At 48.0% G+C, this 27,135-nt stretch overlaps 1 protein-coding gene across 2 annotated transcripts in view; it reads right to left on the reverse strand.

Annotated features, from left to right (window-relative positions):
- CLASP1 (cytoplasmic linker associated protein 1) overlaps positions 1-27,135 on the reverse strand; it is a 1,312,099-nt gene that overhangs the window by 683,337 nt on the left and 601,627 nt on the right. For both annotated transcript variants that reach the window (XM_085647275.1, XM_085647274.1), the window contains exon 18: positions 5,374-5,423. In XM_085647275.1, coding sequence (XP_085503401.1) covers positions 5,374-5,423 — 50 coding nt within the window. The remainder of the gene's footprint in view (positions 1-5,373; positions 5,424-27,135) is intronic.

The raw sequence follows: 27,135 nt of genomic DNA on the forward strand, positions 1-27,135 counted from the left end.
TGTTTGCCCCGAAGCTTCGGCGCCGTCTCCGAAGATGTCCGGTGGAGCTGCAGAGGATGAGTGCGCCATGGTGCGTCGAGCTCTTCGATCTCGGATGGTCTTCTTCGATCGAAAAGACTTGCAGGCGGGGCAGTCTCTAGCCTCGTGTTCTGGAGAGAGGCAAAGGTTACACACCTGATGGAGGTCGGTGTGGGGAAATTTAGACCCACATTTTGGGCACTTTTTGAACGGAGTCCTTTCCATCGGCCGGGACCGGAGTCGAGGAGGGCCCGAAGGCCGGTGCCGATGTACGGGATGGAGAAAGTGCCGCTTCGAGAGATGAAGATGATGATGAAGAAACTCGAAGAAACGAGGATTTTCCGTCGAGGCTGGAACCGTAGAAGTTCGAAGCCGGAGCACGAAGTATCACATCCGAGCCCGATGGCGGAAAAAAAACAATCTGAGGATGGAGCCGAAGCCCATGCGCAGTACGGACCGAAGGAGGAGTCACCAAACTCGTGACTTCCAAAGACTGTCCAAGAAGAAAAACAAACTGCAAACATCCGGGCCCAACACCAGATGGCGATCTATGCTAAGTGTACAATCTGTAGCTCATATGCCTCGAACAAGTTCAGTCCAGTTCTTTCACTGCCCAAGACAGAAGCAGCCACTGCAGGGCAACACAGCAAAGCACACACCAAAGTGGTAGTCCCTCCTCACAGCTTCTCCAGCTCTTCCTCTTGGCAGTCTTCTTAGTCCCAAAAGAGTTCTAAAGTTCTGGGATCTGGGCCCCAATACTTCTACTCAAAATGCCTTTGTTCTCTCAGAGAGAGAGTGTCTGTCCTTAGTCCAAACCAATTCTGTCCTCTCTAGCTCGGCTTCCCAGCAGGAGCTGGAGATAGCATTGTCCAAGGCAGACAGGGCCCATTCAGGTGCAAGTGAAATCTCCTTCCACCCCTCTATATGCAGACCGGGCCTATTCAGATGCTAGCGAAAACTCCTCCCACTACTCTGAATGCAGCACAGATCTATTCAGCCCAGCCATGACTCATCCAGACTCTCTGGAGCCATTGCACATCCCCAACCCGGTCACTCCAAAGCCAAGGTCAATACGCATCCTAGCAGAAGCACACTGGATGACTAAGCAAGAAAATACCTACTTTGTAAAAGTGTTTTTTTCAAACACAGAATGTAAAAATCACCCTCACTAAAAGATGCACTTTACATTCTGACTACAGGCATACTAAACTTTATCTTCCTATCTGGTCCCAATGGGAAGTTATGTTTATACGATGTTATAAATAAACTCCCATTCTACTCTACGGGACAGTTGCCTTTCAGTAGTGAAAAACGAAATGGACTGTAATTCACTACCAGGACATGCCACACACATCAGGGCATATCTTACCTTTCACATACACTGCACCCTGCCCACAGGGGTACCTTGGGCCTACCTTAGGGGTGACTCGCATGTAAGAAAAGGAAAGGTTAGGGCCTGGCAAGTGGGTGCACTTGCCAAGTCGACATGGTAGTTACAAGCTGCGTGCAGACCCTGCAGTGGCAGGTCTAAAATACCTTTTCAGGGCTAACCCTGTGGGTGGCACAATCCCACTAATAGCATTTGATTTACAGGCCCTGGCACACTCAGTGCACTTTACTAGGGTCTTACCAGTATATCAAATATGCCAATCATGGAAACACCAATCCATACTAACAATTTACAACAGGAGCACTTGCACTTTAAATTTGATACTTGTATAGCGCACTACTCACCCGCAAGGGTCTCGAGGCGCTTGTACGAATACCGCTGTGGAACCCATCCTGGCTTTCCCTGTGAGGCGTCCACTCCTGGGCACCCCCAAGGTGGAGGCCAGGCATCCTTAGCGTTGTGGGGGCCGTTGTGGAGATTAAGCAAGCTATTGCCCAGAGTTGCAGAGTGGGACTCAATGATTGGAATAGGCACCGAGGCGAGAATTATCAGGTCCGTGGAATTTTTGAGCCCAAGACCCGCTGAGGCGGGGAATTGAACCCTGGTCCCGGGCTAGACCTCTGCATCAGGGTCTGCCGCTCTAATCATTGAGCCACACTTCTTCACTTTAGCACTGAACAGCAATGAGAAAGTGTGCAGAGACACTAAACCAGCAAAAACAGTAAAAACCGGGAGGTCAAAGGGCAAAAAGACAGGGGAAACACGCCAAAAGATGTCAAGTCTAACTATCAATTTTGTAGTCTTTCCAAGGATCTACAGGTAAATGAGTATCCCCATCATCTCCATCGTCGTCAGGCTGTGGTGGTGGAGAGTTAGTTGGTGTAATAAGTAAAAGTTCAAATGCTGGAGAAGGCGGTGAATGTGTAGGGGAAAGGGGTGGAGGAGGAGGAGAAGGGTTAGAACCGACATTCTTCCTCTTTAAAGGAATCGTATAAAGTATGTCCTCTGACTCAGGTTTGCGCTTCTGAGGCACTTTGGTAAGATGATGTCTTGTATCAGTATTAATATAAAAAGTTACGTTTGTTTTGGGTCCGATTTGGGAGGTGGGACGTCGAAAATCGGATCCTGCAGCTTTGAAGGAGCATTTTTCAGTTTCAGCACCTAGGACTTCGGTGCCGGGGTGGAATGACTTAGGCGCACAAGGTTTGGGTACCGAAGCAGTTTTCGATTTCAGCGTCGAGGGTTTCTGCTCCAAAGCAGTCTTCGGCTTTGAGCTCGAGAGTTTCAGCTCAGTGCCAGACTTTGGCGACTCGATCCCGAGCCGGAAAACTTAACTATGTGTTTCGGTGCCGAGGTGGGAGGCGGCACATTAGAAACATCTTCTCAGTGCCGACCGTGGCCCGAAGTCGGAGGTGGAACCGAAGCCTTTTGTTTGGTCTGAATTGGATTTCGGGGCAAGGAGTGTACAGTACTCATGGGACGTTAACCTTGCGGTATGTCGTCTTCCATCTCTGAGTCCGATTACAAAATAGATACAGGTTTTTCCTGCTCCTCTTCGGCCCCTAGTGCATCAAATTCTTCTTGCTCCGACCATTTACTGAAGCTGTCCGGCAAGTATTCGATGTACTGGCTTTACATTTCACGACGCTCAGCCTGACGATCGCGGAGCGTTTTCTTCGATCGAAACTATCTGCATGCATCGCAGTCCTGTTCGTTGTGCTCAGGAGATAAGTACAAGTTGCACACTTTGTATGAATCGGTGTGCAGATACTCTGCATGGCACCGAGGACTGAATTTGAATAGAGTCCGTTCCATCAACTGCGAAGTGGACGGACGCGGTGAGGCCCACAACCTTCGACGAGTCTTCCGATCGAAACAGAAATTTTCTTCAACCGATACGCAGAGAAGTGGGATACGTGTATGAAACAATACCGACGCGGGTAGAGTCGATTGCTCACTGAGGGGAACCCGAAGAACGGTTTCAAATCGGAGCGCAGCAATACACGTCAAAACCCGATGGTGGAAAAAAAACAATCTAACAATGGAGTCGATGTCCATGTGCACTATCACCAAAAGGAGGAGTCACCTTATCTCATGACTGGAAAGAATTCTTCGAAGAAAAACAACTTGCAAACATCCAGACCAAACACTAGGTGGCAGAGTATGCAAAGCATGAGATCTACAGCTCACACGCCTCGAACATATTGGTTTCACCCCAAAAGAAATAGACGAAAGACTGTCCAGGGTTTCCCACTCATACTAGTTCAGGGTCAGCTTAAAGGTTTCAAACTATTTTCAGAGGCACAAACACTCTGAAAGTAGCAAATTAAACCGTGAAATGATATAGAAAAAGGCCTCACGATATTGGACATTGCTCATCATGTAAACTGAAACAGGTTGGTAACACCGGTAAAGACAGAGGTCAGGGAGATAAACTAGCTCCATTCTGTATGTTGGAAAATTACCAAGAGACACTGTTGTCAACATTACACAAAGGACGCATGCTTTTCTGCATCCATGGTCCCACTTGGGAATTATTTCCAAGGGGGGGGGGAAATGAAGGGATTTTATTTTATAGGTCCAACATACATGCCCAAAGACTAGTGTAACCAACAAGGTATGTAGTTCCTAATGAGAAATGCAGGTGGAGGTCTGTGATCTCGCAAGTGTACCCTAGTGTGTGGGTATTCACAAGGATAGGAGAAGGAATTCCTCCTTATTGGAAAAAGACCCTCACACACCCAACAAGCAGGTGTCTTGCTTCATCATTGGGTCTGCTCCTACTCGGGTCGGCGCTACAATACCCAATCAGGCGCCCGTGATGGGGCCTACTTGGCAGAGATCTTTATTCCTCAAGCCGTTGAGTGCAGTGCGTGTGAGGGCCCTGATGTGTGATATGAGTGTAGGTGGTGATATAGTGTATGGGTGAATTAAAACCGGGAATAGTGATCCACTCAGAACAATTTTAATGAGTTGTGGTCACTACCCTGGTTAAAACTGAAAAACGCACCCTCCCATTCTAAAGTATGTGGGAATGTGTGCTGGTGTGATAGGTCAACATGTTTCTTGCCTGTTATCTATTGATGGCAATTCTTCAGGACCAAACAAAGGGATCTAACTACACTTTTTGGTGGTGGTCAGGACCTCATTGAAGTACATGTATGACCACCTGTACAGCACCCTAAAAAGTGGCACTGGTAGATCTAACCCTAACCTGCAAAAGAAAACATAATATGACAATAATTAGACATCATATATTCTAGATAGTTGCATGTGACGTGCACCATCCAATGTACGTGGAGCAAAACACACGTGTAGAACACAGGTGAGCTGTCCCACTTGGGAATTAACATACAAAGAATGGGTACCCTAAAGCATTCCAGACCCAACCATCAAAAGTAGAAATAAATAGAGATTTCGCTCATGGGTTTAACGTAATGGAGCACTAATATCTGGGAAGCAGGAGCTATCATAATATCCTTTTGCTTGGTAAAAGACTTTTCAAAGGGTGAGAGGTTCTCCCCATAAAAAAATTTTAGTTGAGTAATTATGACGTCTACTCAAAGAAAGGTTATACTGAATGTTAAACTTGAATAACAAAAATATTTCATGCGGTTGATGAAGGACACAAACCTCACTGCAGTAATAGCTACACTTTGCAATCAACCCACTTTCTGTTGGCAAATATAGTCTGTGAAATTGTGCACAGTGACGTAGATATAAAGGGGGAGCATCAGCTCTGCTGTAAAGAAATCAATGTTACTGCTATATAACACTTCACCTAGTCACAACAGAGATGGGTGAACCCCACTTAAAATTATAATGGCTACCCACGACACTGGTGTTCATAACCACGACACATAAAACACAATGGATGGCCCATGAACATGATTGTCACATCTATATATCACTATATCGTACCATTGGGTTTTAGAGCCTTCCTTAACCCATGTTTTAAACCTTACCTCTCGACGTTGTACTTCCAGTTGGACTTCTTTTGGCAGATAGTGGACGGCTGGGAGGAAATATATACATATAGTTATTACAGTGGATCCCACATCTGAACGGTGACAGCATGTAAGAGAAATATACACAAAGTTATTCCTGTGGATCCAGCATCTGGCCAGAGACAGCATGTAAGAGAAATACAAGTGTAATTATTACAGTGGATCCAGCAATCAAACCCAGGCAGATGGGTTTGGTAAACTATAGACAAAGCATGCAAATGGCACAGTGGATGACAAATTCCTGTAACTTAAAGCAGCAGTACTACTAATAAGGCAACATTTGTAAGCTGCCTAGGTCTTCGCTCCTCCAAAGTTAGCGTGGGCCCTTGGCAAATTTTCTTTTCCAAATAGGATTAGCTTTTTAAGAAAATACGTTTTAAGAACAACATTATCTTATTCAAACGGGCACTTTTATGCTCAACTCCTTCATATAGTACTAGGGAATAACTGGAAACATGACAACGATTACAGTTATGAGAAAACATGACAATAGTTTCCATGAAATACTGTTTTTGTTGCAAAATATAATTTCGTAGTACGGCAGCTTTAAGACTGCATTATAACCATAATTAATTAAGCGTATAACTGCAGTAAACTTCATGCTTATTATTCTGAAGCAGTCACGTTACCTCACCAACAGCAGCAGCCTAGACCTAGCCTTAAAGAATTACATACTTACAATCAATAAAACTTTTTTGTTGAAAACTGCATTTTCTTGACATTTCCTCTTCTTTGAATATTCTACAGACATGTGATCAGAACTGGAAAAAAAATTTCAGTAGCTTCCTTGCAGGACTAAATGGTGCTGTTAAGGTTCAAACTACAAGTTCGCTGGACTCTACCCGATAGGTTATAGCAGAAACATAAAGGTACCACCTATATTTGTGTCATTGGATCCATCCAGTTTTCTGTAGTTCACAGAGGGATTTTGAAAATATATGACACCGGCTTAGGAAAAAATATATTCAAAAAGAGAACTTAGATCCCCAAACTTGGGATATTTCCTGGGACCATGAATATAGGAAGGTAATGAGAAATCTGCAGGAAAATATAATATTCGCCATGAAAAAGCATTACCAAAGGTAACTACTTCTTCTGATGAATACTTCTGCCAACTCACTGCTTACCTTTGAATGACTCCAATAGCAATGCCAAACACCAAAAGGCGGGTCAAAGGGAAACACCACCTCATCCACATAGGGAATTTATGTAGTCCTAGTGAATACACCGTAAATTCTCGAATGTGAATCTAAGCAATAGTACCTTTTAATGGTATGCAGGATGACCACACTGATAACCGCCAAATATGCACCACCTTCACTCTACTACTAAATACGGACGTAGATGCACTGCTATCCTTTAGGGTGATCTATGGCCAGGTCTAACATATTTAAATACAGACAAATATCCAAAGAGATATGGTACACTACAGTACTACCTTTAATTGTCTTTTACTAGTAACCCCTCCAAATAACTGGTCATGAAGTCTGAAATCTCCGGTCCTGTAAACAAAAAGTATGCACCATCATCAGGTCAATTCTGTTCAGAAGCTTTGGCCCTTCGATGTATGAGGAAGGGGAAATAAGCTCAGAGTTGCCTTCTGGCAATATAACATGGCAAAACCACTTGGCATTCTCAAAATCAGATTTTTTCCAGCAAAACTGGATATACGGGTTTCTCTAACAAAGTTGAAATTTCACCTACTTTCATAGCAGAAGGAAGAGTAATATGAAAAACAAGTTCAGAGCAAGGAGACAAAGGTGACGCTTGCATCCGTTCACAAGAGGGAATTATGAAACAACTTAATGTCAAGTGTAAATCATGTGGCACCATAATGAATAAGGATGAAGGAAGTGTATCAACTCTTTTAGTACCTGCCTTTAAGGGGAGTTTCCCAGGGTGACCAATAGATGTGCTATATACCAGATCTTGCTTGTCCAATCTGGAGTGAGCAGGAGCACTTGTACCTTGTTTGATCTTACTTTCTGAAAGTCTCTCAGAAAGACAGCGTAGGTGTAACACTAAAATAGGGCAAGGCTAGGTTCCATCCGGAAAGAATGCCACAGTGATCTCACACATGAAAGGAAAGAGAAGAAAACAATTTTTTAAAACTTATTTCTGAATCAGTAGGGCCAACTAGAATCGCACAAAACACCACTGAAAACTTTGCTGTCAAGCTCCCACTCACAGTTAACTCTATTTCATTTGCTTAATGCATCTACTTTTGTATATAGCTCCTTATTATGATCAAAGTATTCACAGATGTCACCACTGTGCCTTCGGTGTTCAAGCCTATATTAATATGTATTCGAATGCCTTCTTACCACCCTTGATTAGCAGTGAACAATTTACCTTTCTTATAGAATTTGAGACTTTAGGTCACTATGGCCCAAATCTCCCACAAAGCGTCATTATACCTGGCTGGAATACAGCAAGCAATTACTTTTTTATAAGTGCTAAGATACATGTGGCACACGATTTACATTGAGAGAGCCTAACTTCTTGTATTCCCATTGTGGGAGTAGATTGAAAGGCATTCAGCTTAATCTTTTATTAAAGTAGTAGGGGATGTCAGAAGGTTTTGGATCATATGGCGTCAAATGATGCCAGAACAGGAACAGTCTATTGACTGCAGATGTGGAGCATGGCTTCTCCAAAGCTGCTAATGCATGGTCCAGAATTGTATCTTTAAAGATCGCCTACAGGCATTCAGTCAATAGCTGTAAAACGTCTGTGGAAAAAAAAGCTTTCAGATTGTGTTCATGCCAGCTATGCTGCTTTACTTAATGAATGCTCCAAAGGTGGGCCCAAAAGGATATTGTAATGTAGATCAACTTCAGGGGAATTGTCTGGCCAACATCTTGTCAACTACAAACTACAGTATAAACCCATTCCAGATTCCAGGTGATGCAGTAAAATGTTGGCTTCGTTGTGGTCATTCTCATCTGGCTACTGATGGATCTGTCCGACCACTAAAACATCTGAGTTTGAGCCGAAAGAGTCTCCAAAGGGACACATTTATGTGGCACCTGTATATATTCTGCCTGTCTTTGGAGTCAACCATTTGTTTCATGGCATCCCTGAAAATAGCATTTGTCAACAGACTCTCTAAACCAACATTGCAATCAAGACATTGATCTCCCATAGCGTTACCTTAGCTCACTTTTTCTGTGTGCTGCACTTTCCTGAACTCCTAACACCACAGTCTACTTCCAGGAAAGGGATCACTAGTGCCACATGTACTCAAATAAAGTACTATTATGACAGCTACAGAGGGCTACCATAGAGCAGAATTATCTTGACAACATCCAACATAGCTTCACTGAAAGTCTATAAGTTAGAGGAATCTTTTGTAGAAAAGTGAGTGGCCCAAAAAAAACTGGTTCTTATCCAGAAAGGGAACAGCCCCAAGGAAGATTCCAAAAACCACTGAAAATAGAGTATGCCATTGGTCACTAAAGTCTAAATGAGGCCAGACCTATTCTTCAAGTGCCTCATTTTTTATTAAGTGAAGCAGTCTTCTGTCCTGTAACTTCTCTTTAGTTTGTGGAACTCATAGTTACATTTAGCGAACGAGTCCTCAGATAATGATTGAGACGTACCTGGCCTAAGAATAATTTGGTCTTTCTCTTCTTTATATATTTGGTCTGCATTCCTGCATGCATAGCCCAGGAAAGTGCGTCATTTTGAACCTGCAAATAAAATTAATAAAGGGTCCTAGATAGTACATTTAATATCTGGATGAAACTAGGTCAATGGAAGTGTGAGCTCAAGAGAGCACAAGTCCTCACCCACCCAAGGGTGGCATGCTTCACCATCGGGCCATGGTCCTCATTGTGCATTGCTGCAATGCCCAACTGCTCCTTCTAGGGGGCTCCATGCCAGAGATCTTTTTTGTCGCCAATCGAGATGCAGGTATGCAACCTGAATGCCTCCAACACTGAAAAGCACTGAAGATTCTCTGGGAAGACTGCTGCAAAGTGAATAAAATTAACAATAGAACCCGAATGTTCATATTTTATTCTTTTCTATGCTCTATGTCATCTATGTCATGGATAAAAACAGATGAGAATGCTTAAAAATAATGTCCCTAATATTCTCCTGAGTGATTATTATTTAGTGATTAGTCGTCTGAAATTTGGTCATAGACTTGGTCAACAGGTTTCATGCCTTTAACTTCCCTAAGGATCTATGGCATTTTATCAGGACCCAGCAATAATAACCTATTCTTCTGTACTGGTAGAGTTCCTACACTGATACAAAAAATATGTGAACCTTCACCTCTGTGGAAAAACAATAGTTTTTCTCAAAAACGTACATTCCTATATTAGGACTGTAATCAATTCACTATTGACCTAATGAAGAAAGAAACAAAAAAGACAAACACAGAACAAAAAATAATATGTTGGCAAGAGTATAGAATCATGAGTACTTATTGATACCATTTGTGGGAATTGGCATCACTCTCAATAATCCAAAATTCATGCACCAGACTCATGCAAAAAATTTAGTAAACTCTCATGGATGGCACACCCAATCAGGTGTAAAATGACACATTTATATACGTTTCCCCCGGTATCAAAACCTTGGTTCTCACCCTAAATCCTTGAAGAGCGTGGAAAAAGGACCGATCCTCAGTCATCCATTTTATAAAAAGCCAATGAGAATACTTAAAAAGGAACCTCGGTCCCACCTGGGAGGTTCCGATATATCCGGGAGAGTAGTACTTACTTCTCCAAGCTAGAGGCACGGCTTTTGTGCCTACCCATCTTCCAACTGCCCCTCAGTGGGGTACGTTGAGAAGCATTGTTCCTTGAATTCAGGGTTTCCATGGTCCAGGAGGTTTTTACGTGGGTAATGTCAACACGCAATGCGAACCTCGTAGGTCCCAGAAAACCGCAGTCAGAAAAAGGCTGCCAAAATCAGGAAGTGTTACTTATACATTGGCGTAGCAACGCTAGCCCGTCAAATTGGCTGTGAAAAATGGGAGCCGCCATCTTTAAAGGAGGCAATGTATAATATTAAAAAAAAAGTTTATACTTGTGTCAAGGCTTGATAACAAAATGGCTACCCCCATCTCAGTCTAGTAACAGTCTAACCATCAAGGCTAATTTTACTGACTAGTATAACAATCCTTCCATAATAGAAAACAACAATTTGTTTGAATAAGTGTTTGAGAAAGACCAACTTCCCAATTCATACTAAGGATATTGTGCATGGGTAGGCAGTGAGAATTTTGAGCAAAGGGCAACTCCTAACAAATTGATAGGTGTACCAGGGGCTGGAGTGTTCCATGACAGAAAATATTCTGATGTAACGAGTAAGCAAAGATGGCTATGACTCAAAGGTGTATTAGTCTAACGAGCCACTTCAGAACAATGTATGTATTCCTTGTGCCAGTTCAATCTGAGAATTCTCATCTGCATAGCTCGCCCCAAGGGAATTCGTCATTCAGGCATGTGATGTAACTCCTCAAACGGAAAATCCAGTGTTGCTCTCTAGTGAACATTTTTTTCTCAGCATCTTCGGTGTTTAGCAAGATCTTCAGAACACCCTCCTGCATATCATCCTGAGTGTGTTTTTCAGTTACAAAGTGGACACACATTTTAGTCGAGATCCAGTGGCATCTCACATTGCTCCTATGTTCATAGATGCAGGTTTCTATTGATCGGGTAGTCATGCGAACTTATCTCAACAGACATGGACATTGAATAAGATAGATGCAGTTTTTAGTGTTGCAGTTAGTGTGTTTTAAAAATTTCCATGATCCTCCAGGTCCCAAATCAACTTCTTTAAGTAGGATTAGTTGGGTGACAAATATTGCAAAGTCTGCCTGGATAGTGTCCAACTATAGGTGAAAGGCCCTAGCAAGTAGTTAGGCTCTCTGTGGACTTAGATTTTTTGAGTCTACTGTAAACCAAGAGAGCTTGTAAATTATGTGCTTGTTTCAAGGCAAATAGGATTGTTCAGTACTCAGCCCTCCACTGATTAAAATATTCCAACTTGTGATGCATGTCAGTTTGAGATGATCTTTTTTGCCTGAGGTTCTAGAAGTGCTTCTCTATGGTTATTTCTCGCTCTCTTCCAGTCTGAGTGGATGAATTTATATGGATTGTTACAGTTTCAAAGTTTGTAACTCAGGTCCTCAGCGTGTTCGTCAAAGGTTGATATTTCACTACAATTCCTTCTAATCATTAGGAATTGACCAAAAGAGTAATTTGTGCTCAAGGCTCGAGGATGGGCACTATCAAATAGTAATAAGTTGTTATGATCCATAGATTTATAGTATGTTCTTGTTGATAGTGGACCTTTATCGATGGTTATCATCAGACAAGAGAAGCGGGTTTCTTGTTGGATATAGACGCCGTGAACTTAAGATCTGGATCACAGAGATTTATTCATTTCCTGTATTCCAAAGCAACCATTCGATAGCCCCTCCAGACTATCAAGAAGTCATTGATAAAACTGCCCCAAAGTTGGATTTCTTTCTTAAAGGGATTGATTTCAGAGAGTATAAAATGTTTCTCGTAGCTGTAGATGTAAAGACATGCCAGATTTGAGGTGAAGTTCATCTGAATCTGGAGGTGAAGATTCTGCTCGAAGTACGAGTTGCTTACCTTCGGTAACGATATATCTGGTAGAGACGATTCTAGCCGCAGATTCCTTCACGTAGAATTATCCCCAGGCGTGAGACTGGATCCGGAAACTTTTTGCCACAGCATCCCTGCACGCCGGGGGCGGGGCGACATCACGCGACTCCGCCCAGGCGTCGTCCGCGTACGTGATGTCAGGGAGGTCACATAAGACCCGCCCCAGCGCGCCCACGTCAGTTTTCTCCGGAGAACTTTTCCGCACCACAACGCGGAACCACCAGATAAACTGTGGGAGCATGGAAACAGTGTGCGAAGAGCAGAAAAATGGGAAAGAAACGGTGGCTGACAACACCACCCGAGTAGTGCCAACACCGCAGAACCCAAGGGCAGGGAAAGAAGAAAGAAGAAGAACAACTAGAAACCTGCGCAGTCACCCTGCCCACACATAGACAACCTCCCATCCCTGTGCCCCGGAGGCAACAGGCGTAAAAGTCATGGCACACGTAGGAAGCCCACCCCCCCCCTCATCCTGAGCAAGGAATGGGACCAGTCCCAAGACAGACAGGGACAACAAACCTCCAAGCCACCCCAACCTTGAGGGCAACCACCCACAAGGGACAAGGGCAAGACAAGGCCAGATGACCCTTAATCAGAGGATAGCAATGGAAGGAGGGGAGGGAGGACAGGGATAGAAAGCAATCCCCCCCCAAACCTGGAGTAGCCAGAGCAGCAGGGCACCGGATCACCGGAACCCCATCCTCCAAGGACCAAAGGAGGAATGAACGGCCCCAGACGGAGCCACCCGTCAAGAACAAGGAAGGCACTCACAGGAGACACAGCCCCCCACCGAGAGGCGAGTACCGAAGACCAACCCAAGGGTCCTCGCAGAATAGGGGATGAAGGGCGGGCCGTGAAGGAATCTGCGGCTAGAATCGTCTCTACCAGATACATCGTTACTGAAGGCAAGTAACTCTCACATCTGATAGAGACTACTAGCCGCAGATTCCTTCACATAGAATAGATACCCTAGCAATACCCCCTGGGAAGGAGGGTCTGCGAAAGGACCCCACCAGCCAATGCAGAACAGAGGGCCCCACAGGGGACCAGATCTGTGGACCAGGTAGAACCTCGCCCCTGCCAGGCCAAGGGAACCCCCAAAAGCAGGACCCCACCGACCCCAAGGGGATGTAGGAGGGAAAGAAGGCTGAAGAGGCTCGTACACTCACAGCAGAGGAACCAAGGGCAAGGACTGAGAGGCCAAAACACCCCACTCCCCCACAAGGCAACATAGCTTCCGCCCAATGCCAAGACAGGAAAAGCGGAAGAAAAAGAAGAAGCCTAGAGGACCCAAGGAAAGTAGGGAAAAGAAGGCGAAACCACTCCAGATGGAGAGCAGCCTGCCAGCCAGAACAGCGCCGGCAGTCAAAGCCAGAAGCAAGAAGAACACTCCGAGGCCCCAGGAAGGCCGAGTAGGCGACGCCCGGCAAGGGAGACACAGGATCATCCCAGACCTCAGGACAGGAGCAGGGTGAGGAGGAGATGCCCGGGCCACCACTACGAGTGGCCGCGCACACGACCTCAGGAAGCAAAAGCAACCTACCTAAACGCCATGGGGAACAGGCACCCGAAGGCGACCAGAACCCTCTAGCAGATCGCAAGCCATATGACAGCTACCACTACCCCACAAAGGGTACATTAAGTCCCAAGATATGGGAACCCTCTTTGAAGGAACTTCCACAGCAGAGGAAAAAACAAAAGAGCCACGGGGAAAAATCCACCCCCGCTGAAGGCTTGACAAGCAGTCCAAGCAAAGCAGAAGGCCCAATCTCAGGGCCAAGTCTGCGCAACAACTCCTGCAGAGCCACACACAATCAACACAAGGGCCGTCCAACAGCCAGCAATGCCAAAGTCCCAAGGAAGGACGTAAACGGCTAGAAAAAACACTCCACAGCCAGAACAACCGGCCTAAGAAGGCCCAGAATCAACCCAACTCTGAAGTCACTGAGGAGGGGACAGAGGAGGAGGATAAGGCGGAGGAGGAGGACGGAGCCCTGCCAAGAGCCTTTGGATGGCAGTGTCGGCCGGGGCATGGAACAACAGGCTGCCATCAAACGGAAGGTCGATGAGACGCTCCCCAATATTCTCAGGGAATTCTCTGTCCCGAAGCCAAGCATGGCGACGGAGAGCGACAGAGGAAGCCGTGGCCCAGCCCAGCACCTCCGAGATGTCCGGAGTGGAGAATAAACGCCGCAAGCTCCCGGCCATCCAACGCATGATGCCGCAAGGCCACCAGGCCAGTCTCCTGGGACGCTGCAGATCCCAGAGACTCCGCCAAGTCCCACAAACAGGAGGAGGCCCTAGCCAGCACACATAAGGTGTTAAGGGCCCGCAGGGCCGCGCTGGTCAAGGCGAACATGTTTCGTCCCCAAGAGTCCAGCCAGCCGGCCTCTTGGGACGGCGGAGTTAACAGTGGCGGCAGGGAGGGAAAATCAGTGCGCACAAGGGGGCTGGCGGCTGAGGGGTAAAGGGAAAGACACGCCGCGCCTGGAGGTGCCGGTGCAGAAGATGCTGAGGCACCGGGTCCCCTAAGGCAGGACGCTTCCAAGCCCTCCGTCAGGGAAGAAAGGAGCGAACCTTCAAAGAAAAGTAAGATTTCCCTCCCACCAGAGCCCTGGTGGAGGACCTCCAATAGATGGTCCGCCGGAAAGTGAGCCAGCGGATCACCCATGCACAGGTTGCCCACTGCCGTGGACACCGCATGAGCGAAGGCCGCACCCGCCTCCGTAGGGCCTCGCGGTGGAGAAATCAGCTCCTCCGTGGGCGACGACTGCAAACTAAGGCGGCCGACCCCGAGGCGAAGCGGGGCGGGCAAGGTCCAGACCTGGAAGTCAGAAGGAGCCGAAGAATGAGGGACCTGCCGCTCTTCCGATGAACACCTCTGCCCCAGGAAGGGCGGGGACCCGCCCTTCGATGCCGGTGAAAAAGACACCACACGGCGACCAGTCTCCGGGGAGGACGACACCAATATGCATGCCTCCGGAGAAGAAGGAGCGTCTGAAGACGAATCCGCGGTACGACCCCTGCACGGACCCGTAGAATCCGCTGCCTGAGGAAGGACGTCGGCACCAGCCGGTGTCACCCGAAAAGGGACCACCAAGTCACGCCGCACCGGGGACCAGAGTGGAGACAGGAGTAGAGCTCAAGCCACACCGGCCCCGAGGCGGCGCCGGAGTGACGCAGACCCGACCCCCGCCGAGGCAGCCACCTGCGCGGGGGATTGAGACCGGCCTCGGGAGAGGCCCAGAATGAGGCGAAGATCACTCGGCAACCCATGCGGCGGTGCCAGGGACGATTCAACCTCCGACTCGCCCTCCAACGAGGCAGCCACCTGTGTGAAGGGACGAGAGGGGCCCGGAGAGGGACAAGGGGTCTCCCCTCGGCCTCGACCCGGAGCGGGACGAGGAGGGTCCACCGACCTCCGTGGCTCCTCACAGTCCAGCTGCTGCTGCTGCCGGTGCCGAAGCGGCGTCACCTCGGCCTTAGACAGGACCACCCTGTCAAAGGGCCGAGGGGGGCTCGGGAATGTGATCCGAGTCCCGGCGACCTCCCGTGACACTACAGGGACCCCTGCGGGAGTTTGCATCGGGGCAGAGACACCGTAGCCTGAAGGAGGTGCCCCTGAGGAGCCGCACCCCAACAGTACAATTTCCTCCAAGCCTGGATCCGAACCAGTCGGCGCCGGGGCCGGAACCACCGGCGGCGCCGCAGCGTGCCCTTCGCAGAGGGAGGGATCCGCCGACGCCCCAGGAGGGGAAGGAGGAGGAGACGCCAGCGAGGCCTGCAAAGGTGCCGCGTATGTCTCCACTTGGACTCTCGATGCCCCAACACCGGGAAACGGTGGACAGGACGGCATGCGGGGCCGCATCACCAGCGGAGAGTCCACTCCCCCGGGAGGCCGGAAACCAGCCCCCGGGGACAAACTGCGACACTTACCCACCGGGGAGCGACGCTCACGTGACATCAGAGAAAGGCGAGGACGACGACCACAGCAGAGTCTGAAGCCGTCCGTCGAAGCAGACCGAGGGGAGGACGTCGACCTGGAGAGACGCGCAGAGAGAAATTTCATCTGGCGCTCCCGCCGCCACTTCGGCTTCAACTGTTGGCACTGTGTACAGTCTGTGGTGCCGTGATCCTCCCCCAAACACCACATACAAATGAGGTGAGGGTCCGTCGCCAACATAAGATGACCACAAGACGTGCAAAACTTAAAGTCTGAAGGCATTCGCACACTGTTCCAAAAAAAAAACAAATGGAAGAAAAAGCGGGACTAACAGGCCCGTAGCAAGGATCGGATCCACGTTGCACGCAGAAAAGGAAAAAACTGACATGGGAGCGCCGGGGCGGGTCTAATGTGATCTCACTGACGTCGCCTGGGCGGAGTCGCGTGATGTCGCCCCGCCACCGGCGCGCAGGGATGCTGTAGCAAAAAGTTTCCGGTTCCAGTCTCACGCCTGGGGATAATTCTATGTGAAGGAATCTGCGGCTAGCATTCTATCAGATTTGAAAAACATTCTCTTTGAGTGCCAATTACGTTGCTTGCGTGGTGAAGACGTCGTTGAAGCAATACGCGTTGTGAAGACGTTTACGAGGGTGGTGATCCGGAAAAGGGATCAACCGAAGAAAATTAAACAGTGGAAAAGGGACCTCAGGAATATTAACATGGAAGGCTTAGCATTTGAATGCCGGAAGTGACCCAGCGCTCCAGTCCAGGCTTTTGGATCTCGTGACCACGACAGTAGAGTGAGCGAACGAGCGAGCAGGAAGAGCCGTGCGCCGCGGGAGGAAATCGCTGAAAAACACCGGACTTGGGAGCTGAAGCCGAGTGGAAAGAGGGGGTCGCGGTGCCCGCTGCCAGGGTGCGTGTGTGCGGACAACAGACATCGGATACCGGTTATCCGGGTAAAACCTGCGGAGCCATCATGGCAAAACGCCAACCGCTATCCGTAAACCGCCCCTCCCCCTCCCCTCCGGCTCCATCCACCAGCTCTGCCTGCCAGCTTGAGCTCTGTCTCGCTCAAAAAACTCCTGCTAATCCGCCGCTAATCTGTCGCTGACCCCCAGCCATCGCCTGCCAAAGTACCACCTCACATATTGCATTTGAAGAGGTAAAAGATTTGGGGGGAATCTCGCGCTGTCGGTGATCGTGACCGTGGGAGGCAAGCGCGTCTGCCCTTTAGCAGGCGGCCGCAGCAAGTGCGAGCCCCTGGCGTCTTGCGGAGGCGGCCTGAATAGTTCACGTGCAGCCAGCAACTCAGCCTTGAGAGCCCCGCTTGCCCCCGCCCTTTTTCTAGCCCATCACCGCTCATGCTCCAGCTTGCCACAACCACACCGCTCCACAGTACACATCTAAACAACTTCACACCACCTTAGTTGATGTCCTAAAGCAAGCCTGACAACGACTCCAATGCCATTTCCCGGGCGCTCACCTTGCAAAACTCTCTTCGCCAACTTGATTGCTGTGGCCCCGCTGTCCCCGCAGCCGGGCTTGGCCTCGCCCCCTCAGCGCAACACCAACGGACCGGCCGGGCTTGGCTCCGCCGGACCCTAGGACTACAACACCCAGGATCCCCTGGGGCACGACGTCAGCGGCACACGCGCCAGGAGGCGCTTAAAGGTACGCCTGGTTCCTCGACGCGCGTGGGACGCGCCGGGAGAAGCCCGGGACAAGGGCGGGACCGTTTGTGGCGGGCAGAGGCCGGGCTGGGCCAACCCCTTTGGCCTCGGACTACTTAAATACTCCACCCTTGACTCCGTAATGGCAGATTTTTCTCTGTGTTTTTGCAGCGGCCACTGCCTAAACCCCCTATATAGTCTCATAATATTGTTGGATAGCAATTCCGTAAGTGGGGGAGGGGGCTTACAAATAATACTCCATCTGCACTGATATTGGCAAATCATGGGGAAGAATAATCTTGCGCCACCAGTACCAGCTTCAAAACATAAGCCACCCCCAAATCCTCCATTACCTACCCTGACAGCTATAGATCGAATGCTGCAGAAAACTATAGGGGTGGTGGCTAATGCTATAGAGCACACTGAACGACACCTCTCGCTCCCAGCTGGTTCTCTCCCCCCTTTGCCTTCTTTGCCTTCTACTAATATATCAATGCTCACTATCAATTCCCAAGATTCAATAATGACACATTCTTTTGTTGCCCTCCCTGGGATATACAACCTTCCAACAACACAAGACATTCCTTCAGAAATGAGTAATGTACCCGATGGGTCCCTGTCCCTATTAACTAGGCTATCTATCACCCCCAATTCTCTTTTTAACGAGTCTACTTCCGACCCCCAGCTTAAGGATGTAATAACAAGTGGGATAAACGAAGCACCATCAAGCCCAACTCTGATCTCTTTTACTTCCCATTGTGCAAATAATGCTGGTCCGCGAGTAACTACAAGAGGGCAGAAGGCTAGGAATAAGACGAAACACGTTAATAGACACGGCCCAGAGGCTAAAAAATCTAAGGGGCCTATAGGGGGTTCCAGGCAAAAGAAACCTGCAGTGAAAGATATTGCTTCGAAAGGGAAAAATCCTAACAACAGCGTGCCTATAATACTGGCTACAACAACTAAAGACGCTGGGTCCTATGTTGTAAACAACGAAAAGCCTATCAGTTTCCCGTTATGTCCACCTATTTCCCCGCGTAATGAGGGACTCTTTGAGAAAATAGAAACCCTCATGAAATCCTTAATGGCTCCCCTCGTGGAAAGGGTAAAGCGCCTTGGGGAAAAATTAAATAACTTGGAGCAATTATTGATGAACAGCTCGACCACGAAGCCCACTGACAATTGCCCGTTATATTACAACAACCCGACCCCAGTATCGCTACCCAGCTACTATCCAATCTCAGATCTCAAGACCCTCAAATAGTGAAGCCCAAAGAAATCATGGGTAGGCCTGTGCAGAGGGCCTAGAAGAAGTTAGTGAGATCACTAATGGGGGGAGTTGGGGGGTACTTTAAGAACAGCTGTAGAGCATGCCGAATACACGGGACGTGTGAACAATAACTTAAGCGCACCCATGGCTTCTTCCCCGCCTCCTAGATCAAAGAGGCAGTACATACACATTGACCTACCGCCACAATCTTTACCATATACGGTAGTCTTAGTTGGCGTCCCGGAGCTCCCCCAAGGTAAACTAGAGTCCTTTCCTGAATTAAGAAATAAAGTTGCGCATTGGCTTAATAACAACAGGCCACTTGCGCCAGATTTATCCGGGCAAATATTATTTGCCAGAAGGATAAACTGGTTAGGACACAGGAGTAAAGATCTCTCAGGGGACTGCATTGTCGTCAACTTTAGGGACAGGTGGGTGGTCCATCATATATGCAATTGGTCCTTTATGTCAGGCGAGAGTAAAATCGTTACTAAGGATCTGAGGTTTTTTTATCCTAAATTCGCTCCTTGCCAACCCTCTATGAACCGAAGGGAACCTGCACACGTGGATCTGGAAGCGAGAAGGGGTATCAGATATAATATTCCAACTTTTAATTTTTTTGAAACCCTTTCCGATTTGTTAGGGGTGGATTGACTTGAGTATGGGGACTCCTGTATAAATGGTAGCACTACCTTACTAAGGAAAAAATTTGCTACGGCTTATGATGACGCAATTAACAAAGAGTACCATGCAATTATTGGGAAGGTGCGTCAGCAGGAGGGAATCACGGGACCGTCTATCGACCCAGTGTCAATTAAGGATGACCAATCAATGAAGATCTTATTTTGGAATGTGGCAGGGTTGCGCGCAAAGGTCGTGAATGTCGCCTGGTTAGACTTCGTCCACGACTTTGGCATTTTATGCCTACAAGAAACTTGGGCGCTATTAGAATTACACATTGAGGGTTATAAAACATTCTTTTCTCCAGCCTCATCAACCTCTTCTGGCAGAGCCAAGGGTGGGCTAACCATTTTTGTATCAAATATCCTCCAATTCATTAGCATAGTTCCCATAAGGCTGGATGTTAATTTTCAAATCCTTATCTTACATCAGAGTAAGACTAATGCCATTGTACTTGTTAATTTTTATAATAACCTTCCTATGGATGACTTGATGAAAACTATAAAATTAATAAACTCCTCCCTTGAAGAACTAATAGTCAAGGTTCGGAAGGATTTGACCATAATTTGGGGAGGGGATTTTAATCAGACCCTCTGTAATCATAGTACTAACATAGCCTGCGGCATCGTGGATGAAAACGGTGATCCAATAACCCATTTTCCCTATACCCCATTCGGGCACTGTTTGAACAAAACTCTATGTGGCCTAGATCTTGCCCTTGTTAACGACCTGGCGAACCCTCCCATCCCGGTCAAACCTACCTTTAATGGTAGAGGGAAGTCAAATGCAATTGATTTCATTTTTATTTCAGTAACAGCAGGGAAGGATGTATTAAACTGTAAAACTCATGACATTGTCATCAGCGACCATTACCCAATTAGTGTTACTCTAACGCCTATCAAGGGCCGAGAGAGTCGTAAAATACCGACGAAATTAACCCAAAATAATCTCACACTAGACAGACTTAATGGTTATTCGTTAAGGTGGGAAAAGGTGGACCCCCAGGCCATCATTACTAGACTACTTACGAACTTAAGACCAGCTCTTGATAAATGCCTTGATTTATATGCCACTAGCGAGGAAATTTTGGCTAATTTTCTGTTACTGAACACATCAATTAGCGAAACTCTCTTTGTCCATACAAAAATAGGTAAACCTAGAAGGATGGGATGGTTCGATAGCGCCTGTACGAAAGCCTATCAGAATCTAAAAATAGCACTAAATAGTAAAGATCGAACCCCTACGGAAATTGCTGCCCTTAGGAAGAAGTACAAACAGGTACAAAAAACTAGAACAAATTAGTTGAAAAAAGATCTTTGGATCCAATTACACACTTCATGTTCCATACGGGATAGCGCTGCTTTCTGGAAGGTTGTGAAATCACCCTTTCCATCAGATATCACGGCGAACTCTAGTCTCGATGTTGCGATCGATGAACAGGTGTGGGTTGACTATTTTGAGCGGATATTCAGCCTCCCTCGATCCGTATCTCAATTGCCTTTATCTGACCCAAACTTAACTCCTTTTCCCTTGCCTATCCATATAACACACAAGGAGGTGGAACTGGCTTTGAAGGCCAGTAAATCTGGTAAGGCCCCAGGTCCCGACGGAGTTCCAATTGATTTTTTTAAATCTAAAATAGAACTCTGGTCGCCAATTCTAACTAGGGTCCTTCAGGCATCATGCGAGGTGGGCCTTATCGACTCGTGGTCCCAATCTATTCTTGTCCCCATATTTAAAAAAGGGGATCGCGAGTCACCATCTTGCTATCGACCTATCTCCTTGCTGGACTCGCTGGGGAAAGTGGCCGGCCGTGTCATCTTAGATCGACTTCGGCAGTGGGCTTCAGACAATAAAGTTCTATCTGACCTACAGGCCGGGTTTCGCGAGGGTCTGGGCACTATAGAGCAAGCCCTCAATGTATCGCTATTAATTGGTAAATATGTAAACGCAAAGGGGGGGACACTTTATATGGCATACGTTGACCTTTCAGCTGCATTTTACTGTGTCAATCATGCTAAGCTGTGGGATATACTAGTAGATATGGGTATTGATACCTCCCTTCTACTATTCTTGTGTGAATTATACTCAGACGCCACAGCTAGAGTCAGATTTGGTGTGGGGGGCGAGCTAACAAAGTCCTTTAGAGTGGAACAAGGGGTAAGGCAGGGTTCAGTCCTGGCACCTTTTTTATTCAATCTGTATACCAATGGCCTGGAAAAAGCCATGGTGTCGGGGTCCCAGGACCTCCCTACCATAAATAGGCGCCTAATACCAATTCTACTCTACGCGGACGACGCTGTAATCCTAGCTCGTACCCCTATGGAGTTGCAGCGTGCCCTTGCAAGATATCATACTTTCATGCCCAACCTTGGCCTAAAGATAAACATCAAAAAGACGTTTGTCATGTCTGCAGGGTTAAGGGCGAAGAATATGAAACCCATGTACATTGAAACTCAGAAATTAGAGAGCACATCCACCTATCCCTACTTGGGCGTAGTTTTTGACCATAAATCCTCCTGGAAGCCTGCTATCGAATCTAGGCAACTTATTTTTAAGAGGACAACAGCTGCTGTGGTCAATTTCGCAACCAAGTTAGGTAGACGTCCCACCGCTGAACTCCTTGAGATTTATAGAGCAAAATGCGTCTCTAGTGCAATATACGGGGCTGGGGTATGGGGTTTTTCCAAGGTTGAGCAACTACAAAGGGTGGAGAATAGTTTTTTAAGATTCCTCCTTACAGTCCCGCAGGGGACCTCGACCTATACATGCCACTTGGAAACGGGTTTGACTTACATAACAGATCTGATAAAGATTCAACCACTTCTTTTGTGGCATCGGATATGGTCGACCAATGAAACAACACTCTGCCGGGAATTCATCAAGGATTGTATATCTCTTGACAAAGCCCGAAAGATCAACTGGATAGCGTATGTAAGTAAATTCTTTAGTGACCCCGGCGTGTCACAATACTACTCCTCCCCTCCTTCAATTGCAATAATACTGAGGAAGCGCTTTAAAAAGGCATGCCTGGCTCACTTAGAATCTCTTCGACTATCCAGCGAGGTTTCTAAACCCATTGTTCAACACTCCCTACAAATTCAAACATCGATGATGGTTCAGCCCTATTTAACTTTTAATTTCTCGGGCTATGAAAGTTTTCTGTTAACTAGGCTTAGATTAAATATTTTCCACCATTTGGTTACTTTCCCCAAGATGAATACCTGGGAAAAATTTCCTCAGCCTTGTCCTTGCGACGACAGTTCCCCCCCAATCAACGATCCACATAACTCTATTTTGCAAATTTTACCAAGATATGAGGAAATAGTGGCTCGTTCCAATCTTGAAAGTTATGGGTCTACGCAGGTCTCGCCCAGCATTTCTCGCCCTTCTGTGTTTAGATGCTGAACCTTATGCTAAATCGATAGCAATTTTCTTGAAATTGGTTGTCAAGCATAGGCAGAACTTGGAGTAGGAATGGGATCCATTTTTTTCAAGATGAACGATGGCCTTTCGACTGTTGAGGTTTTAGAATCTGCTGCCCCTGTAATAGGCCTTTGATATTTCTTGTTTTTAAAAGTATACTATCCTCCTATTGTCGTAGCTTGCAAAATTGGAGTTTAGACTACTTCCCTATTGGAGGTTTGGTTTATTTTTTTTTTGTTAAAATTTTTATTAGAAACCGTTGGTACACAATAAAATACAGACAAGGGCCTACAACCACCAGGGCCAGCCGCTATAGAGCCCGAGGGCCCGCAGTGCAACGCCACACATCCAAATGATCCAGAGGCAAAGCTCCCGGCAGTTCGTGAGCACATGTAACAGGCCGTGGCCATAGGCCAGGAGCATTCGGAATAAACAGTTTCATTTTTTATTAAATATAAAACACACTCAAGGCAATGAGAGTCTGAAATAGCAGCGTGCTCTTCCCAGGACGGGGAACAACGTACAGTGTCCAAAGCAGGTCTTGTCTGGAAGCGGTAGAGGGGGGCAACGGGAGAACAAAGCATGGAACACACCTCACACCATCCCGCGGAATGCGTGGCTAGGGGGACAAAGCAATATCGATCTCTAATGGCAGAGGCGGGGTGCAGATACGTCCTCGATATAAATTCCATGGACCCCATACCTTAGCCCATTTCCCTGGCTTGCCTCTCGCCACATACACCGTCTTTTCCCTAAACATACACCAGTCCATATTCTCCTTCCATACCTCGATCATGGGCGGCCTCGGGGAGCCCCACAGCTGTGCAATGTTACGCTTAGCCACCATGTACCCCAAGGTCACCCACTGCGTCTGTGCCGCATTACAATCATTCGGTTCCCAGACATTCAACAAGCACCTCCTAGCCTCTGGCAACAGAGCAACGTGCGTGACCTCCTCCATTACGGTGTGAATACCGTTCCAAAATCGCAGAACCTCCGAACATTCCCATAAGATATGGAGAAAGGTACCCGACAGGCCACATCCACGCTTACACTGTCCATCCATCGAGTAACCCATACGCAGCAAACCGGGCCCCGTGACATACACTCTATGAAGGATCTTCAGCTGTACGAATCGTAAGCGCGCCGGGATCGCCACCTCTTTCGGGGAGGCCACCGCCGATACCCAGTCCTCATCGTCCAATTCCAAGCCATCGCCTGTCCATGCGTCCCGCAGATGGAGCAGCAAAACCGCGCGATCATTAATGAGTTTCTTATAAATCAGAGAAATAGTGCTGTCGGGCACGTAGCCATCCAACACTCTATCCTCCAGTGGGGAGTACTCGGGGATAGCAGCAACGTCTGGAAAAACCGAACACAGCGCATGGTAGACTTGAGCATACCGGAAGTACTCTCTATCGTTTAATTTATATTCAGTTTTAAGCATTTCAAACGTTTTGAAAGACCCCTTCGCCCAAAGATCACCCACCTTACATATACCAATCATATCCCATTTCTCAAAGCCTTTCGATCTCCACAAACAGCCCAACCGCTCAGAGGCATACAACGGCATCGCCCGAGTCAAGCGATCCCTCCACCCCATCGCAGCATTCGCCGCGTGCCACACACGTACCGCAACCTGCGTGGGTCCTGTCAACCGCGTGCCCGGAGTCACCGAGTACAGCGCCCTATTATAGTCCCCGCCCGGGAGCAGAAATGTATCCATCTCGAAGGCCGGATTCAAGGCAGGACCGTATATCCCGTGGTTCACCGCCGCCAACTGAGACGCCCAATAGTATTGTTTAATATCTTGGAGGGCGACCCCCCCATCGTACCAAGGGAGCGTCAACTTGGCGAGAGCAATCCGCGGCCGCCCGTCCCAAAACAGTTGGCGCTGAAGACCCTCCACCTCCCGGAAATAACGGGCTGGCACGACATCTAGAGTATTTTGCAAAGCGTACAAGAAGCGAGGTAGTGACATCATTTTAAACAATGCCGCCCGTCCGAGTGGCGAGAGCGGAAGTCGTCGCCACCTCGCGACGTCGGCCTTCAATCGCTGGAGGGAAGGGAGAAGGTTTCGCTCATAGCGGACCGCGGGATCCAGTGAGATAAAGATTCCCAAATATTTGAACCCCAGGGTAGCAATCTGGATAGGGCAATCCCGTGGCAGGAGGGGGGCCTCACCCGAGAGGACGTAAACACACGACTTGGCCCAGTTGATGACCAGGCCGGAGTTGCGACCAAAGGAATTCAGTACGTCCACCAATACAATCAGCGACTGTCGGGGAGAGGTGAGATACAGAAGGATGTCATCCGCGTAAAGGGAGACACGGTTTTCAAACTCCGGTGTCCATCTAATGCCTCGCAACGACGGCTCCCAACGCAACCAGGCGGCGAGAGGCTCCAAAGAAAGTGCAAAGAGAAGGGGTGATAACGGACATCCCTGCCGCGTACTTCTCCCCAGTGCGAAGGGAGGCGACACCCTACCATTCACCACCACCTGAGCCAGAGGGTCAGCATATAGTAATTTTACCCAACCAATAAATTCAGGGCCGAACCCAAATTTCGCCAACACGGCCCAAATATATGGCCACTCCAAAGTGTCGAACGCCATAGTAGCATCTAAAGATGCCAAGATGGCCGGCTCACGTATAAATTCCGCTCTAGCCAGCACGCCGTGCAACCGCCTCAAATTTAGAGTGGTATTCCGATGAGGTATGAAAACGGACTGATCCTGATGAATCAAGTCGCCCACGACCCGAGCCAGTCGATTAGCCAATACCTTAGCCAGAATTTTGGGTTCTGCGTTCAGTAGCGAAATGGGCCTATAGGAGGCGCAGCGATCTCACGGCTTCCCCTCTTTGTGTATCACAACTATGTTGGCGAGGCGTTGGTCAGGGGTGAGGAAGCCCGCCGCACGTGCCGCGAAAAACATGTCCCGAAGATGCGGCGCTATCTTATCGGGACGCAACTTATATAGTTCGAAGGGAAGACCATTAGGACCCACTGCTTTACCTCCATCAATACTGCATCAGCCTCCGATAGGGTTGGCAATGCAATGTCTCTAAGCAACAGATGAGAATCCTCCTCCGAACGCACAGAAACCGGAGAGTATACCCCGCGGAAATGAGCCGCGAAGCAGTCAACGATCTCCACCGGGTCAGTCACATGCACTCCATCCATTCTCTCCACAACGGGCACCACCCTGCTCGCTCTCTCCTTCTTATCCAACCAAGCAATCAACTTTCCGGCCTTATCCCCCACATCATACAGTCGTCCTTGCTGCTCTCTACTCATCCGTTTAGCGGCTTCCGTGACTAGCGCTCTATAATCTGATTGTTTGAGGCTGAGAACATGCACTTTCTCATCAGTAACTCCCCGCTCCAAGTCCTCCTCCATTTCAGCTATTTCAGTTTCCAGGCGAACCACCTCTGCTCTCTCGCACCTCTTAGCATGGGAGATAAGGGACAGGGCCTGCCCCCTGATCACCACTTTATAAGCCTCCCATAGGGAGACGGCCGACGGCACCGACCCCACATTATCATTGAAGTAGTGATCAGTGGACTTGACCAGCTCCGCGCGGATCTTAGGGTTACGTAGATACCAGGGGCTAATGGGTGCCACTCTCCCCTCTGCCCCAGGGACAACCTTCAGTTGCAACCATATATGGGAATGATCAGAAATACCTCGGGCTAAATGATGCACCTCCCCAATCATCCCAGCCTGGATCGCTGGCATAAGCATGTAATCAAGTCTTGAGAGACTCCCATGGGCCCCAGAGTGAAAGGTATATTGCGCCTGACCCGGGTGCATCAATCTCCAGCAATCTACAAGTCCCAAAGTGTCCAAAAAGCCACCCAACCAGGCCTGAGCCCTAGGGAGATCCCTGGGGGGTGACGGTCTTCCAACCCGGAGACAACGGCATTAAAGTCACCCCCCAACACCAAAACACCCCCAGGGAGTCCCAGGACCAAACGCCCCAAATCAGCAAATGTAGCCGTCTGTAACCCCGGAGGCACATACACAGCGACGAGCGAGATAGTCCTACCCTCCCATCTCCCCACCAGTGCCACATAG

The sequence above is a fragment of the Triturus cristatus genome, chromosome 3_2 (assembly GCF_964204655.1).
Source record: "Triturus cristatus chromosome 3_2, aTriCri1.1, whole genome shotgun sequence".
In the NCBI taxonomy this organism is placed as follows: Eukaryota; Metazoa; Chordata; class Amphibia; order Caudata; family Salamandridae; genus Triturus; species Triturus cristatus.